Source organism: Dermochelys coriacea, chromosome 2 (assembly GCF_009764565.3).
Source record: "Dermochelys coriacea isolate rDerCor1 chromosome 2, rDerCor1.pri.v4, whole genome shotgun sequence".
NCBI classification, from domain to species: Eukaryota; Metazoa; Chordata; order Testudines; family Dermochelyidae; genus Dermochelys; species Dermochelys coriacea.
Window position 1 is genome coordinate 139,184,962 of NC_050069.1, and position 17,059 is coordinate 139,202,020.

General features: G+C 39.4%; 1 protein-coding gene across 1 annotated transcript in view; it reads left to right on the forward strand.

The window, feature by feature from the left end:
- DNAH5 (dynein axonemal heavy chain 5) overlaps positions 1 to 17,059 on the forward strand; it is a 316,306-nt gene that overhangs the window by 215,397 nt on the left and 83,850 nt on the right. Inside the window, exons 52-56 of the mRNA XM_038392521.2 lie at positions 4,459 to 4,631; positions 8,001 to 8,131; positions 8,741 to 8,894; positions 11,256 to 11,523; positions 14,709 to 14,940. Of these exons, the coding sequence (XP_038248449.2) occupies positions 4,459 to 4,631; positions 8,001 to 8,131; positions 8,741 to 8,894; positions 11,256 to 11,523; positions 14,709 to 14,940 (958 nt within the window). The remainder of the gene's footprint in view (positions 1 to 4,458; positions 4,632 to 8,000; positions 8,132 to 8,740; positions 8,895 to 11,255; positions 11,524 to 14,708; positions 14,941 to 17,059) is intronic.

The window sequence follows — 17,059 nt, forward strand, 5'->3', positions numbered from 1 at the left end:
CTAGAAAAGAACGTAGCTGATCAGTAATCTGAAAGTGGTTGGCAACCACTGCATGTCCTGTAGTACGTCAGATAACAGTCTGAAAACTTCAGAACATTTTCCTACCCATCATGGAATTGTTCTTTCTTTCTGATAACTTAAAGAGAGGGAGTGGGAAAAAACAGGATCAAGATGACAGGTATGTTCATTAAAATAAGCTACTGCTCTTGTTGCTTGTCTAAGTACTTTTGCTGTCTGTCGTCTTCTTAATGCCTGATCATGCCACCTTTGAACTCAATAGTAAAAATAGTAGTGACTTCAGCAGGAGCAGGATTAAGCTCTTAGTCACATATTTCTTAGTTACATATTTCTCTTAGTCACCATCTGTGAAATGGTACAACCCTCTGAAAATACTTAAATATAATTGTCAGTATAATGAATCAATACACAAGTATAATAGTAAAAAATAAACACAAACCCACAAAAAACTATCCTAAGGGGAAAAAATCTGATAAGACATTATTTAAATGAAGTGTATTATATTTCAAGTTAGGTCGAGAGAAAGAAAATCACTTAAAGATAAGGTTAATGTGTGAGCCAGCCAGAAATGAGTGATGTGGGGTTTTTTTTAAACTTTGAAGAATTTGGCTAAAAACACAGTATATAGTTTATTAGGAAATAAACTACAAGTGTAGGGGGCTCAGTTGAAACATCCCTGTATGACTTTCACTTTGAGGGGTAACACTATTGATAATAAAGCTGGAATTAAGAATTTATATACTGTTGTGTAACAGTATAAAAACTACTAGTAAGAGCTTTATGAATATCTTTTATTTGTAGAAAACATTTTATAGTTGTGTGCAAACACCTGAAATGTTAACAGAACAAATGTACAAGAGGTGTTAGTGAGTTGGAAATATGACAGAAATATCACCGAAGAGCTGTCTTCCACATACAGAAAATAAACGATTTAAGATTTTGTAGGGTTACTCACTTACAAGCAATTCTATGAAAATGACTTTTTTGCTTTTAATTATCTTATTAATAGTTTCATCAGATGAAACCTGAAATGCTTAATTCAGTATTTCAAGGAATGTTTTTTAAAGTTTGGATATTAATCTGTTACCAATCATTTTGAGAGTTAACACCAAAATTATCAATTCAATGGAATTATTTTAAGATTGCTGTAAATAAATAACTTTGTACACAGAGCTAATGTACAATTAAGGATTCATAAATGTGTAGCAGTTTCAGAATTCCCATGGAAATTGAGAGGAGTTCTTGTTTACATTGCATACCTGGCAAAGGATGTTTGAACTATTAATGTTATCAGAGCTCCCCAAGTTTACTTTGTGGAGTTCTAAGTTTTGAGGAAAAGCTATGTCCTTGATTACATCCATCTTGATAAGAAGTCCTCCCCCCATTATGTACTTGTAAATGACAATACATTTAGACTGCTGTGACTCTAAAAATGAAGACTAGATCAGGTAAACAGACAAATTCAGAGAAGTAAAAATGTCACCCACAGTACTTTTAACACACATTCCTCATTTCCTATTATTCTCCTTTGATCATGATTGCTTCGCCCTTCTGTATAAAGTAATTGACTTTTCTGACTTCATCCTTCTCCGTGATTATCAGATAGTTTCTTTAATACAGCTAATATGTATTTTTGAGGTTCTCCTTTTCTCGGATCCTTGTCACAGACTAGAGGCTTTTCCAGAACCATGCACAAGCGATGACTCTTTCTATCACTACAGCAAGGTCCTCCTTCATACAAGTCTCCCCAAAGAGTTGGCAAATGAGCAGGTGCTTCATGGTCTGCACCTCACTGTTCTCACATATATTGGTATAATTAAAGTAACCCCATTTGATCATATTAGTCTTTGATGTGCCAGTTTATGTGCACAGGCTATTCAGGCATCACCACACTGACCAGTCTCTATTGGCCCCTCAAGAAAAGTCCTCCTAGGGTTCCAGATCTATTTCAGTGTGCCCGACTGTGTGTTGTCTTTCATTCCATAACCTCAGTTAGACCTTACCAGCTGTCGTATCCAAAGGCACAACACTGGTTAGAAAATTCTTTCGTGATGTAAGGCACTTGATGACTACAGTAGATTAACTCAATGCCGGAACAAGTCACCTGAAGAATGGCAAAGCAGCTGGACTCGATGATGTATGCACAGAGTAGATTAAGCATTTTGATCTTGCAATCAAGTTAAGGGTATTACACCTTTTTAACAATTGTTCATCAACCCTTAGAATACCTAAATTATGGTAATGAGCCTGCGTAATTTTTGAGGTAATAGGAAGATAAGCAGAAACCAATTGATGCTGCATCCTGTATCTACTGGATATACCCCAGGGTCATAGCAAATTACTGCTTTTCACAGAGAATGTGCCATGACATTATCTCTCTGAAGCATATAGGACAAAATCCTAAAGTCTGTGGAGTTTCAAGCATGTAACTAAGAGCAGAATTTATCTGTGTATCATTTTCACTGTCAGCAAGGGATGTGGGGGAGTGTGTTAGGAAAATGTGCTGTGCACCTGTTTGCACCACATGTCTCTATCCATAATTGATTAATATTAGGATACAAATGAAGATAAACTTTGGCCAGGTGCTTAGTATATGCATGTTTACCTGCATTCACTTTTTCATAACTATGTTGAGCAGCTGTATTATGTCTTGCCACATAGCACACCCTCATGGAAAAACATAACTTAAATTATGGGAATAGCCTTTCTCTACCCATGTTGTATGCCTAGGAAAACTGCATAGATTTTTTTTCAAATACTGGTAAATGAGGAATTTAAATGTTCTAGATTCAATGAAGAAAGAAGTGTTCCATGCATTTTATTTTAGAGACTTTTTATTGAATTGTATGTCACACAGTCAATTGTTCTAATCTTTCTACAGTTTAATTTCTGTCTGAGGTAAATTAAAAGGGGTGTGTCAATTTAGTTTGTGTCAAGGTTCCTTCCCCACTCTGAACTCTAAGGTACAGATGTGGGGACCTGCATGAAAGACCCCCTAAGCTTATTCTTACCATCTTAGGTTAAAACTTCCCCAAGGCACAGATTTCTTTCTTGCCCTGGGAACCAGCTTAGGTTAAAAATCTGGTATGCTGCCACCACCAAGTGATTTAATAAAGAATCCGGGAAGAGACCACTTGGAGACTTCTTCCCCCAAAATATCCCCCCCCAAGCCATTACACCCCCCCTTTCCTGGGGAGGCTTGAGAATAAACAAGATGAGCACAAACTCCTTGGATTTTTAAGACCCAAAAACCCCAATCAGATTCTTAAAAATCAGAACTTTATTAGAAGAACAAAAAAATAGATAATAGAATAACTCTGTAAGATCAGAATGGAAGATAATCTCATAGGCAGACAGATTCAAAACATAGAGAATCCCTCTAGGCAAAACCTTAAGTTACAAAAAGACACAAAGATAGGAATACACATTTCCTCCAGCACAGCGAATTTTACAAGCCAAAAAACAAAGAAAAATCTAATGCATTTTCTAGGTAGATTACTTACTAACTTTACAGGAGTTGGAGAGCTTGCATCCTTGATCTGTTCCCAGCAAAGGTACCACACAGACAGACAGACAAAAGCCTTTCCCCCCCCCCCTTCCAGATTTGAAAGTATCGTGTCCCCTCATTGGTCATTTTGGGTCAGGTACCAGCGAGGTTACCATAGCTTCTTAACCCTTTACAGGTGAAAGGGTTTTGCCTTTGGCCTGGAGGGATTTTATAGCACTGTATACAGAAAGGTGGTTACCCTTCCCTTTATATTTATGACAGTTTGCAATGGGCATGTATTTAAACTGCCAATATATCATATTCATAGAGAATACAACATAATAAATGGGCCCCCTTGTTTATGTGCACGATGTCTGCTTGTTTGTGAAATAAACTTAGTTTCTCAGTGAATGCTGAAGTCAAAAAAAAAAAAGGTGTGGCCTCTGTTACCAGTTATAGTACTTCGTTAGGGGCTCAGTCCTGACATCATTTAACTCAGAGAGGATTGATTTCCAAGGGAGTATGAGCAGGCCCTAAATCATTCAGCCAGCAAATTTTACAAGGCAATTTTTTTTTCTAACTCTCCGGTATAGCTAGGTTAAAAAGAGAGAGGCTAAGATGACAAAAAGCAATGCCCAACAGAAACTGGAGTTAGCCAAACTGGAAGCAGAAGAGAAAGAAAAGGAACACCAAAGATTGGCCGAATTAAAACAACTCAATAAGGAGGCAGTGAAAGAGGCAGAGAAGGCCCAGGAGGCTGCCCACCAGAGAGCTATGGAGGCAAAAGAAAAAGAAATGGGGGAGAGGGAAAAAGAGAGGAAGCATTCAGAGGACATTGGAAAGAGGATACAAAATGTAATGGCTAATATCTAGAACATACCTTTAGGGAAAGAAAACTCAGCCCTCTTTAGTAATTTCCACTGTTAACAATTTGCTATCACTTCTTCTCACAGGTGAAGAGCCAGAAGAAACTGTCTTTGATATGCCTAAAATCTATGAACCAATTGAATCTTTTAATCACCTAAAGGATCGTTTAAATATGTTTCTACAAACATACAACGAGAACATCCGGGGTGCACGTCTGGACATGGTGTTCTTCAAAGATGCTATGATTCATTTAGTCAAGGTAGGATGAGCACTTTCTCCTCCTCCTGCCTTTTCATGACCAGAAGTTTGACATTATAGCAGATTTTACTTTCTGTAATCACGTGGGATTTCAGTTATTCTGTCAAATAAAGTGGGGCATAGGCTCGTCTTTTGTTTCTGTTTTAAAGTAATATAACACAAGTCTAGATTTTTGCATAGAAATATAAAGTGCTAGATATGCATTTAGCCACAGTTCGAAATACAGAATGGTGAAACATCCAAAGGAAACACAATTCCTTGGCGTGCCCCTCACCTGAATGGGTAATAGAGCACACCAACTTTCTATAAAATGCATCAAACACGCCTTTCCTCTCCCACCTAGCCAGAGAAGTGGACAATGATTTTACATACAATGCCTTTCATTGCCTTTTTATATTAACTGGGTTGCAGAAAGTAGTATTGCCTTCATCCACCCCTATCCCTCACTCTGTCCACAATGAGAAACCCCACAGTTGGGGTAGCACCAAAGTGTCTTTGTGGGGAACAGTAAGGTCAGCCTTACTCAGCCACACAGCCATTTAGCATGGGGGCAAAGTCTAGCTACAAATTTCCACTCCTGATTCACAGTATGCTCTCTTGTTTTGTCAAACCTCAGAACGTGAAACTCATTATACTTACTGCACACAGCTGATTATAATTCAGAGCACAGTGGAACCCAGTATGATGCAAACACAGAAAGGGCTTCCTAAAAAGTAATATCGCCCTAATTCTTCCTCTGTAAACTGCAAACCTTGTATTTCTCTACTGCACAGTTGGCTCAGCCCTGTTTCTCAGCCATTATTTAAAAGAAGTTGCGGTGAGGTCGTATATTAGATTACTTGAACTAGATTATGTTAATTGAACAAAATGTGATAAAAATACTAGTAAGTAGTAAGTAAATAAATCTAAATTACACTTGTCGAAATAACCCCCCCCAGCTTTGATGTACTGTTGAAAATTGCATTTTTGTGTTTGATTGTTGAAAAATGAATTCAAAAAATTGGGTAATCTGAAAAAAGTAAGTCAGAGCAAATTAGTGAGGTTCTGTTAACAATTTTTAGTCTGGTAAATAGTGGTGGTAATCCTGTCCGGGTATAAACTTAACTGTTCCTAAATGTATACATGTATAGATTAAGGCAAAAAGGTATGACTGTGATTGCTTACCTGACTTTACAGGCCATTGAATCTTGACCAGTAAATGTGAGATCAAGCCCATAACTTCTGTTTGAGCTCTATCATAGCTAGAAAGATATCCAATCTTGACTTAAAGACTTCTATTGACAGAGAATCAACCAAAACCCTAGGTAAATTGTTCCAATGGTTAATTACCTTCACTTAAAAATGTGAACCTTATTTCTAGTTTGAATTTGCCTAGTTTAAGCATGACAATCTCACTGTGCCTTTTTTGCTAGGTTAAAGAGCAGAGTCTACTATCAGATGTCTCTTTCTTACATAGGTACTAATAGACCATGATCAAGTCACCTCTTAGCCTTCTCTTGGATAAGCTAAATAGATTGTTTATTCAGTCTCTCATTATAAGGCATGTTTCTGGATCTCAAATATTTTCATAGCTCTTTTCTGAACCCTTTCCAGATCAACATCCTTTTAGAAGAGTGGACATGGGAACTGGACACATGATTCCAGTAACGGTCTTGCTAATGCTGTACACAGAGGGAATACACTTTCCTACCCCTACTTCATATTACTTTATACATCAGAGGATCCCATTAGTCCTCTTAGCTACAGCAGCACATTGAGAGCTGATGATGAACTCTCAGCAACTGGGCTCCAGAGCCATGGACAAATACGTGACGGCTAAAGGGGATTCCCCTCTGCACAGCTATTTATTGCTTCCTTGGCTGTTCTCCCAGGCTGGTTGCAATGTACCAGTTAGACCTGTTGGGGGAGGCATTGTCTGCCCCTAACAAAGCTGCTGAATGGTCGCAAGGAGACAGAATGAGGATGTGAAGCCTAAGACTGTGCTTTAAAATACCAGCTTTCATCCAGTAACATAAAACAGGGCCCACGGGGGCAAAGACTTGCACCCCCCCACTCCTCAGTAATAACCTAGGCTGGGATTGAGGGGTTTGAAGAGCGGGAGAGGGAATCAGGGATGGAGCAGGGGGTTGGGGTGTGGGGAGAGGCTCAGGGGCGCAGTCTCCAAGCGGCACTTACCTCAAGTGGCTCCCAGAAGCAATGGCATGTCTCTTCTCAGTCTCCTCTGCGGAGGTATGGCCAGGCAGCTCTGCACGCTATCCCATCCACAGGCACCACCCCTGCAGCTTCCATTGGAGTGCATAGGAGCCAGAGTGGGGCCATGCGTGGCTTCCGGGAGCCGTGTGGTGCGGCCCCTGACCCTGCATCCTGGCCGGAGTGGGGCTGAGCCACATGGTGTGGCCCCAGACCCAGCGACCCGGCAAGAGCACCGGAGCGGGGCCAAGCCACATAGTACATCCCCCAACCCAGCGCCCCTGCCGGATCGGGGCCAAGCTGTATAGTGCGGCCCCCGACCCAGCGCCTCGGCTGGAGTGCAGCCAAGCCATGTGGTCCGGCCCCTAACCCAGCGCCCCAGCTGGAGCACCGGAGCAGGGCCAAGCCATGTTGTGCGGCTTGCGGGCCAGCTTAAAACGGCTCACTTGCGGAAGTTTGCCCACCACTGATCTAGGTACTTACATGACACTCATGAGCATGGTATGGGGATGTCTCAGAATCATTAATAGATTTTATCATCATGATGCCCATGGAAGATAGGGCAACAGGAATGCCATTTCACAGATGGAAAACTGACTCACAGAGTAGATTAAGTGAGCTATCCAAAGTTGCACAAAAAGCTTATGGCTGACCTCAGAATTGAGCCTAGGCTTCCTGTATTGCAGCCCAGGGCTTTGTCCACTAAACTATCCTTCCTCTCCCCAATATTTTGCAGTTACATTAAAAGTTCTCAGTCTGACACTACACCAGTAACTCTGATGACTAATGAGTTACTTTTGATTTACAGAAATGAGAAATCAAAATTGATGTTAATTTTACAGTGAAATGTAAGGGAGATATAGAGCATGAACTTTATATGGTATTACAGGAAATCCTGTAGAAATCTATTCTGACATGACAACATTGTTATCATATAGTAATATTTAAAGTGGAAACGGCACTTCCTGTGCTATAATGGTATGTTGTGTTTAGAGGTGATCAGTTTCTCATACAAATAAAAGCTTTTCAAAATTAAAAAATGTGTAATATATAAAATAAAAGTGTGATAATTCTAAGGTTCTCATTACTAATTCGAAGGTGCCCATTGCTGTGGTGGCTTAAATTGTTCTGGCACAAACATTCCATATATTTATCAACAAACTGCCATGTTGATATTTAGATTTCCCGTGTGATTCGCACCCCTCATGGAAATGCTCTCCTAGTTGGAGTTGGTGGCTCAGGAAAGCAGAGTTTGACTAAACTGGCATCATTCATAGCTGGCTATGCTACGTTCCAGATCACTTTAACAAGGTAGGCAGTTGAACAAAATATATTTCAAAAACATGTACTTTGATTTCTGTGTTTTGGATTCCTTCTACAAGCAGAGCACATAGTGGTGACCACAGATGAGAATGGAAATATGTGCATCCTTAAGAGCCTTTTAAAAATGTTTGCCTTTATTTTCCGTGCTGAAATTCTGTGTGTCCTCCCAGTCTGAATGTCTTTTTTCAACAAGCAAAAAATAACAGGCTAATACCTAAGATTACTGTAATTAAAAGCCTGGAGAAATTTTTGTTCTTAATTTGGTTTACTATGTGCATTTGAGTGTTTTGTGTGGTTGGTTTGTTTGTCATGCATCATTAATCCCTGTTCTGTTTGAGTGGGTCTTTAAGAGTAACAGAGAAAGGGGCCACATTATCCTCTTTTGAAAAAAGGAATGATGATAGAAAACAAATTGGGTTTGTTTATTTAAATGGAGACTTAAAATGGGCTGTGGTTCTTTAACACTTTAAATTGATATTCTTGAGCATAATTACATTGTTTGTACACTGAATGCAAAGATATTTTTGTTGGGCACATTTGTTTACCAACATCCCTATTTAAAAGTTTTGAGTGGCAACACAACTGTTTTTTTTCTAGATCATACAGCACTTCAAACCTGATGGAAGACCTGAAGCTCTTGTACAGGAGAGCAGGGCTACAAGGAAAGGGCATCAGCTTCATTTTTACAGATAATGAGATCAAAGATGAGTCTTTCTTGGAATACCTGAATAATGTTTTATCATCTGGAGAGGTACAATTTTTATTTTTTTGTTTCTTTCATCCTTTTCAGTTTTGTAATCAGGGAGCAGAGAGAGGGTCTGATTATGGGCAGCTTGATTCATGTGAGTAGTCTCTTAGACATCATGGCAGCAGTTGTACAAATGCAGTCTCAGGTAATATGTAACACTGGAATCTTAATACAAATTGGTCAGCTCTCCATCACAGAATCTGACTGTGTGGTGACGCAAAGCTGTAGCACTCCTTAGTGGTGAAAGAACAGGTTAAAGACTATTTAGAAAAACTGGACATGCACAAGAACATAGGCCCAGATCTAATGCATTCAAGGGTGCTGAGGGAGTTGGCTGATGTGATTGTAGAGCCACTGGTCATTATCTTTGAAAACTTGTGGTGATCAGGGGAGGTCCCGGACAATTGGAAAAAGGCAAATATAATGCCCATCTTTAAAAAAGGGAAGAAGAATAATCCAGAGAACTGTAGACCGGTCAGCCTCACCTCAGTCCCTGGAAAAATCATGGAGCAAGTCCTCAAGGAATACATTTTGAAGCACTTGGAGGAGAGGAAGGTGATCAGGAATAGTCAACATGGAGTCACCAAGGACAAGTCATGCCTGACCAACCTGATTGCCTTCTATGATGAGATAACTGGCTCGGTGGATATGGGAAAAGTGCTGGATGTGATATACCTTGACTCTAGCAAAGCTTTTGATACGGTCTCCCACGGTATTCTTGCCAGCAAGTTAAAAAAGTATGGATTGGATGAATGGACTATAAGGTGGATAGAAATCTGGCTAGATCGTCAGGCTAAATGGGTAGTGATCAATGGCTTGATGTCTGGTTGGCAGCTGGTATCAAGTGGAGTGCCCCAGGGATCTGTTCTGGGGGCGGTTTTGTTCAACATCTTCATTAATAGTCTGGATGATGGGATGGATTGCACCCTCACCAAGTTTGTAGATGATACTAAGCTGGTGAGAGGTAGATATGCTGGAGGGTAGGGATAGTTTCCAGACTTACATAGACAAATTGGAGGATTGGGCTAAAAGAAATCTGATGTGGTTCAACAAGGACAAGTGCAGAGTCCTGCACTTAGGAAGGAAGACTCCCATGCACTGCTACAGGCTGGGGACTGACTGGCTAATCGGCAAGGACTTGGGGATTACAGTGGACGAGAAGTTGGATATGAATCAACAGTGTGCCCTTGTTCCAAGAAGGCTAACAGCATATTGGGCTGAATTAGTAGGAGCATTGCCAAAAGATTTAGGGAAGTGATTATTCCCCTCTATTTGGCACTGGTGAAGCCACATCTAGAGTATTGCATCCATTTTTGCACCCCCCACTCCAGAAAGGATGTGGACAAATTGGAGAGAGTCCAGCGGAGGGCTGGGAGACCTGACTTCTGAGAAGAGGCTGAGGGAACTGGGCTTATTTAGTCTGCAGAAGAGAAGAGTGAGGGGAGATTTGATAATAGCCTTCAACTATCTGAAGGGGGGTTCCAAAGAGGATGGAGCTAGGCTGTTCTCAGTGGTGGCAGATGACAGAACAAGGAGCAATGGTCTCAAGTTGCAGTGAGGGAGGTCTAGGTTGTATATTAGGAAAAACTATTTCACTAGGAGAGTGGTGAAGCATTGGAATGGGTTACCTAGGGATATGGTAGAATCTCCATTGTTTATAGTTTTTAAGGCCCTGCTTGACAAAGCCCTGGCTGGGATAATTTAGTTGGGGTTGGCCCTGCTTTGAGCAGGGGGTTGGACTAGATGACCTCCTGAGGTCTCTTCCAAGCCTAATCTTCCATGATTCTATGAAAATTAGTGCAAAACTATTAATCCCTTAGAATGAAAATGTATGAATCGGGTCTTTTAGGTATCTTGACAAACTCAAACTGAGACACATTATAAGAAATAAAGGAGGAGATCTGAAACAATGTGAACTTTGTTTCTTAAACATTTATAAAGTTTTCTGTTTGATTCAGAGTTTTAGTAATTTTCAGAAATAAAATAGGCTTGTGCAGGAAGGAGGTAAAGTTGTATCTAAAATTACTAACATACTTTGTTCCAGAGAGGTGTTTTAACTAGTTAACTTAACACTAAAAGGAGGGAAATTAACCTCAATATATTAAAATAGCAAGTAAAATTAATCATAGTGGGTCTGATTCTCCATTCTTAGACTAATTTGTTACCAGTGTGAGTCCTCTGGTTTTGATAGAGTCAATGACATAAAACTGATGAAACAGTGTGAAGCAAGGGGCCCAATGTGTTTGTATCAGAACTGTATGCACCTACTTGGCATGCTCTGTGAACAAGAGCTTCCATAGTACATCATTCCAGTCACAATGGCACACCAAGCTGCTTTTAAAAAATCTGCTTCCTTTTGTTAAGGTCTCCAACTTGTTTGCACGTGATGAAATTGATGAGATCACTAGTGATCTCATACCTGTCATGAAAAAGGAGCACCCACGTCGACCGCCAACCAATGAGAATTTGTATGAATATTTCATGACCAGAGTCCGTCAGAACCTCCATGTAGTACTTTGTTTTTCACCAGTGGGTGAAAAATTCCGAAACAGAGCCCTGAAGTTCCCTGCTCTTATTTCTGGTTGCACTACAGACTGGTTCAATCGGTGGCCTAAGGATGCACTGGTTGCTGGTGAGTGTTAGCCTCAGCTCTGGAGTCTTGCTATGCTGAATCTGGAAATTTAATGAAATCAAGCGCTATAATCACTGTGAAGTAAATAGGGAAAATTCCCCCCTCCCTAAAAGGGCAAGCTTCTTCGACTCATAATATTGGATTTAAGCTTTCATTTGTTCTGTTTGACGTTAATAGTGTAGTGTGTGACACCCAGAATCATAAAAGACTCTCTTATGTCTCTTTTAAAGGCAAATGTCCATTATATAAAAAAGGCTTAAAATGTGATACTGGAAAAATCCTTCACCCTTAAAGATATCCTTTAGTCATTCAAAGAAAAGATTAAAAACAAATAATAAATACTTTATTTTCAGGACCTAGAACAAGTTTTAAATCATAATTGGTTACCCTCTAAGTTTCCTTCTCCCCTCACTGCCTTTTCTAAGGTGCTCAACTTCATATTGTTGTATATTGTCCAAATATCTGCTAAATCCATTACTCTCTATAAATTGCCTGGAAAAATACCAGAACATCATTTAGTAAAATCTATTTCTGGACCCATTGTTTAAGTAACCTGATAGCTAATATTTTTAAAACATTCCATATTGTTGAACCTCACCTGAAAAAGTCCTGATGTGAAAACGATGAACAAAAGAAAGAAATTAAATCCACACATTTGAAATCAGTCAAGAAGGGAATTCTTCCTGAAAATATTACTAGAGTGTCTGCATATTTAGCAGATAAGCCACAAAAGAATAATTAGCCAGCGTGGGAAGAAGAAATGTGAAGATTATGCTGGTTACACTTTTTTCTTCTGGGAGGATAACTATATCATTAACTTTCAGAGTAGCAGCCGTGTTAGTCTGTATTCGCAAAAAGAAAAGGAGTACTTGTGGCACCTTAGAGACTAACAAATTTATTAGAGCATAAGTTTTCGTGAGCTACAGCTCACGAAATGCATCCGATGAAGTGAGCTGTAGCTCACGAAAGCTTATGCTCTAATAAATTTGTTAGTCTCTAAGGTGCCACAAGTACTCCTTTTCTTATATCATTAACATCACAAATGAAAATATTTTAATGAAATTATCTTCAACTCGATTGTTTCTGAAGAAAACTTTTATTATAGAATGCTCACTTTCTCACTAAGTTAGTAGTTAATAGGAATGTTCTGGAGGATCTTCTGCAGAAAATAGGTGGATGATGATGATGTAGGGTTGGAGAGTAGAGGGAATAGGTTCAAAACCAGTGCGGATGGTAGTTTTAATTCAAAAGTAACATGAATCTTCTACCTATGAGTTGGAATAAAAGGGATTTAATAGAATGTAAGTTTTCAAAATAAGCAGAGTTGATAGCTCTATTTAACTACATGAGCAATACAATGAGTTTTTTTAGAATAACAGCCTCAGTTTCAGAAATGCTGAACTCACACAACTCCCTTTCAAGTTAATGGGAGCTAAGAGTGCTTAGCAGCTCTGAAAACTGGGAACTAAGGAATCCTGGGCAGGACATTGGCACAATGCCTATACCTGTCTTAAACCCCATTTTCAGGATAGGCTATGTCCTGATCCCTTTCACAGGAGTAACTTCACACTAAACCTTGATTTTGGTAAAAGCCAACCCATATTATTGAGAATAAATGTGAAAAAATAAAGGAATCCATCCCTGTGTGAGAGTATGGCAACATAGTCAAGGAAAGGATAACAAACTCAGTGCAAGTCTGTCTATCTTTTGTGGGAGAGTTATGTTCAAACAGTAACTGTCAGATATGTAGGCCAAGGTTGTAAGGTGTCAATGCCCACCTTGGCTGTGAACAGGGCTATTAGATGAAGGCAAACACTGAAGGCTGAGTTCTGGATCAGCTGTGTAAGTACAATGCATGTTTCTTTCTCTTTCTCTCATACGGCCTGAGCACAATTGGTGGAATATGGTGATTGCTACATATGGGGGGGCTGGATGGCTCAGGAGTTAGGTGCTGGGATATGAAATATTTTAACTTTAAGTCATTGATTTGAAAATAGCAAGATCAGAAGTGACTAAGACCTCTTATGTTCTGTTGGCTGCTCAAATGCCTATGTGAAATGAATAAGTATTGAGACTACCAACTATAGTGACCAGGAGCATCTCCCTATTAGCAATGGCCACTAACTTCAATAGCGGTCTCTGAGAGTAGTGTCAGTAGAATGAAGCTTTATTTAGTGGCCATAGGGCTTGGTGATAAGCAAAATATCACCACATAACCTGTAGTGTCTTAAGCAGAACATATGGGGAACTTAATTGTCAGTGACCAACCTCTCACACAAATAAATTTCCTAAGTATCATGGAAAGCTGAGGTATCACATAAGCATTTCCTATATAACTTCCCCCAATTGTTTAGTTTGTTTTTAGAATGTAGTGCTAATGAAAGCTGCCAAACAGACAGCATTGCAGCCTCTCAACCAGGGCTTGGCAAAAAAATTTCTTGCTGAAAAATTGATGTTTGGGGGCTCCAAAACTATTTGTGAATTCAGATTGAATTTGACAAATAGTTTCAACCAAAAAACCCCCAAAAAATAAAACCAAAACAAAAAACCCTGAAAAGTTGAAATTTTTTATTTCAACGTACTCGAAATGTTTAATTTTGACTTGACTTTTTATTTCAAAAGGGCATTTCATTTTCAAATTCAACCAATTAAAATACCCACAAAGGGTGAAAAATGGCTAAATCACAACAAAAAATCTGAAAAAAAAGCTTTGTTCCAAGTCAATTGAAACATTTCTGTGAAAGCCCCTCCTGTATCACAGCTTTAAAACAGATTTGTTGGCTCGTAATATCTAGAGTTCCAGGAAAATGTGCAGAAGAGAATAATATGCTATGTCTCAGGTAGCCAGAACCCTTTGTGGAGAATCTAGTTGCAGATGTCTTTAGCCAACAAGCGTTTCCTGATCTATTCAGTATTCTGATGCAGATAGTACGGTGTGTGTTTGCATATGGACCCATATAAATAAAAAGCTATTTAAAAATATGCCACTTGTTCAGCCCACATACACTCCAGAAAATGATGTGGAGTTCAGTGGCTTTTCGAGACCTGATAGGTAAATTAGGTAAAACTCTTCTCCACGATGTTGCTGACACACTGCATGCTGTCGTAGAAGTTTTCTTCAATATTTGCATGTAAAAACTAATTTAAATGGGTTAGTTCACAACCTTTTTTTCCTTTCTCTAAAGTATCCGAACACTTCCTATCCTCATATGAAATTGACTGCACCACTGAAACCAAGAAGGAGGTGGTGCAGTGTATGGGCTCTTTCCAGGATGGGGTAGCAGAGAAGTGTGTTGACTACTTCCAGAGATATAGACGTTCTACACATGTGACTCCAAAATCCTACCTATCCTTTATTCAGGGATATAAAGCAACCTACAAAGAAAAGCATGCTGAGGTGAAGACAGTGGCCAATAGGTAAAATGCCTTATTTGCTCCTTTTTCTCCCCCCTCCCCAAATGGGTACAGAACAGCTCGTGGCAATCAATGGTGATCTCAATTGATGATTCTGATCACTTTATAAAGAAAACAGTGATGCTGGATTTGAATTTTCCTCTCAGGTCTTTCATTCTGTGGGTATTAATTTAATTTGATCCAATATTAGGGCCATTTTTTGGCCTACAAGTATTTAAATCTATAACAATGAAATAATGTAAGTGGTACTTAACAGGAAAGTAAACATGTGAATCTTAGTTTGTTTTTCAGAGCAATTCATCCATAAATGACATCACTTTGCACAGTAAGCTCTTATTTCCATATTTTTCACATGAGCAATGGAACACGTACATGTGGTATGATTTTGCACTCAAAAGAACAGCTAGTTTATCAGAAGGGTGCTTTCTTGTTAAAATTTCATTTTGTTTTATGTGAAACAGATGGGTATTAACCTTTCTGTGAATTCTGGAGCATCTCTCGCATTCCTCTGATGCATGCTTTCTGCTTTCATGGCCCAAGAGCCTCAGTATACCCTCTGCAGATTCAGGATGATGGACCTTCTATTCAAGAAAACCCAACAAGGTGGTTTGATATGGTTCAGAGAATTTTCAAATATGTTGTTTAAATCAATCAAGTCTCTCTACAGTTCATATTTAAATATGTTCAAAATAGTGTGTAAATCAAGAAATGATGTGTAAATTCAATTGGTTGGCCCCTGCAGCACCAGTCTACCTTTGCAATTAAATAGGTTACAACCAGCATTGGACACCTTCAGCAAGGAATCAGACTGCAGCTTACTTTACTACAGTTCATACTGTGGCTTGGTTGCCAAATGAATCGGTCATCTTGCCTTTCTGGTAAAGGTTAGGGTCTTTTAAAACACAAGGCCAGACCAAATCCCTGACCTTCCCAGCCGCCATAGATCTTGGATCAGTGCACGTCTTCCAAGGCTTGGCTTTAGTGGTTGTCAACATCTAGGTCCCTAGCCTGCCATTGGCCTGGCAGCTCCATTCTGTTGCTCTACTCATCCTCTCCTTTTCTTATACTCAAAAAGAAAAGGAGTACCCGTGGCACCTTAGAGACTAACAAATTTATTAAAGCATAAGCTTTCGTGAGCTACAGCTCACTTCATCGGATGCATTTGGTGGAAAAAGCAGAGGAGATACAATTAACTTAGGCTTGAATAGAGAAACCTAACATTTTCAGCTTGCCAAAAGAGTAGCGACTTTGTCACATCATTGCACTGAGAGCTCATGTTGAGTTGTTTGTTCTCGATGATACCTAATTGCTTGTCAAAGGATAACAAGATCCTTGGATATATAAAAAGTGAAGTAGTGAATAGGGATAGGGAGATGATTTTTACCTCTGCACTATGGCATATATGGCATTGGTGAGACCAGTACTGGAATACTGAGTACTGTTCTGGTGTCCTCATTTAAAAAGAGGCTGAAAAATTGGAGAGGGTTCAGAAAAGTCACAAAAGTGATTTAGGGGCTGGAGAAAATGCCCTACAGAGCGACATAATGAGCTCCATCTGTTTAGTTTTTCAAAAAGAAAATTGAGAGGTGACTTGATGACCTTCATGGGAAGAAAATACTGTGTTCTAAAGGGCTCTTTAATCTAGTGGAGAAAGGCATAACAAGAACCATTGGGTGGAAGCTGAAGCCAGACAAATTCAATTTAAAAATAAGGCACAAATTTTTAACAGTGAGGGTGATTAACCAAGCAAAGTAGGGAATTCTCTATTTCATCTTCAGGTCAAGATTGTAACATGTGCGTTAGCCAAGTAGCTAATGGACAGGGGTAATTGTGAAATGTGTTATATCGGAGGTTGGACTAGATGATTTATTGGTACCTTCTGTCCTTAAAGTCTATGAATTTTCCCAGCCTGCTCTACAGCCATTCCATTTTTTGGCTCACTTTGGTTGGGCATTACCTTCTAATATTTGTTCATGTAGGCTTTTCAACCTAGAAATTAAATGTTTCATTCATTCATTTGATGTCGCATGATTCAGGTTGCAGGATCCAGGTACTTTTGAAACTCTAGCCAGAACAAATGCCCAGTGATTGGGTGCCTTAATTTTTTAGTGTTCCATTGTGA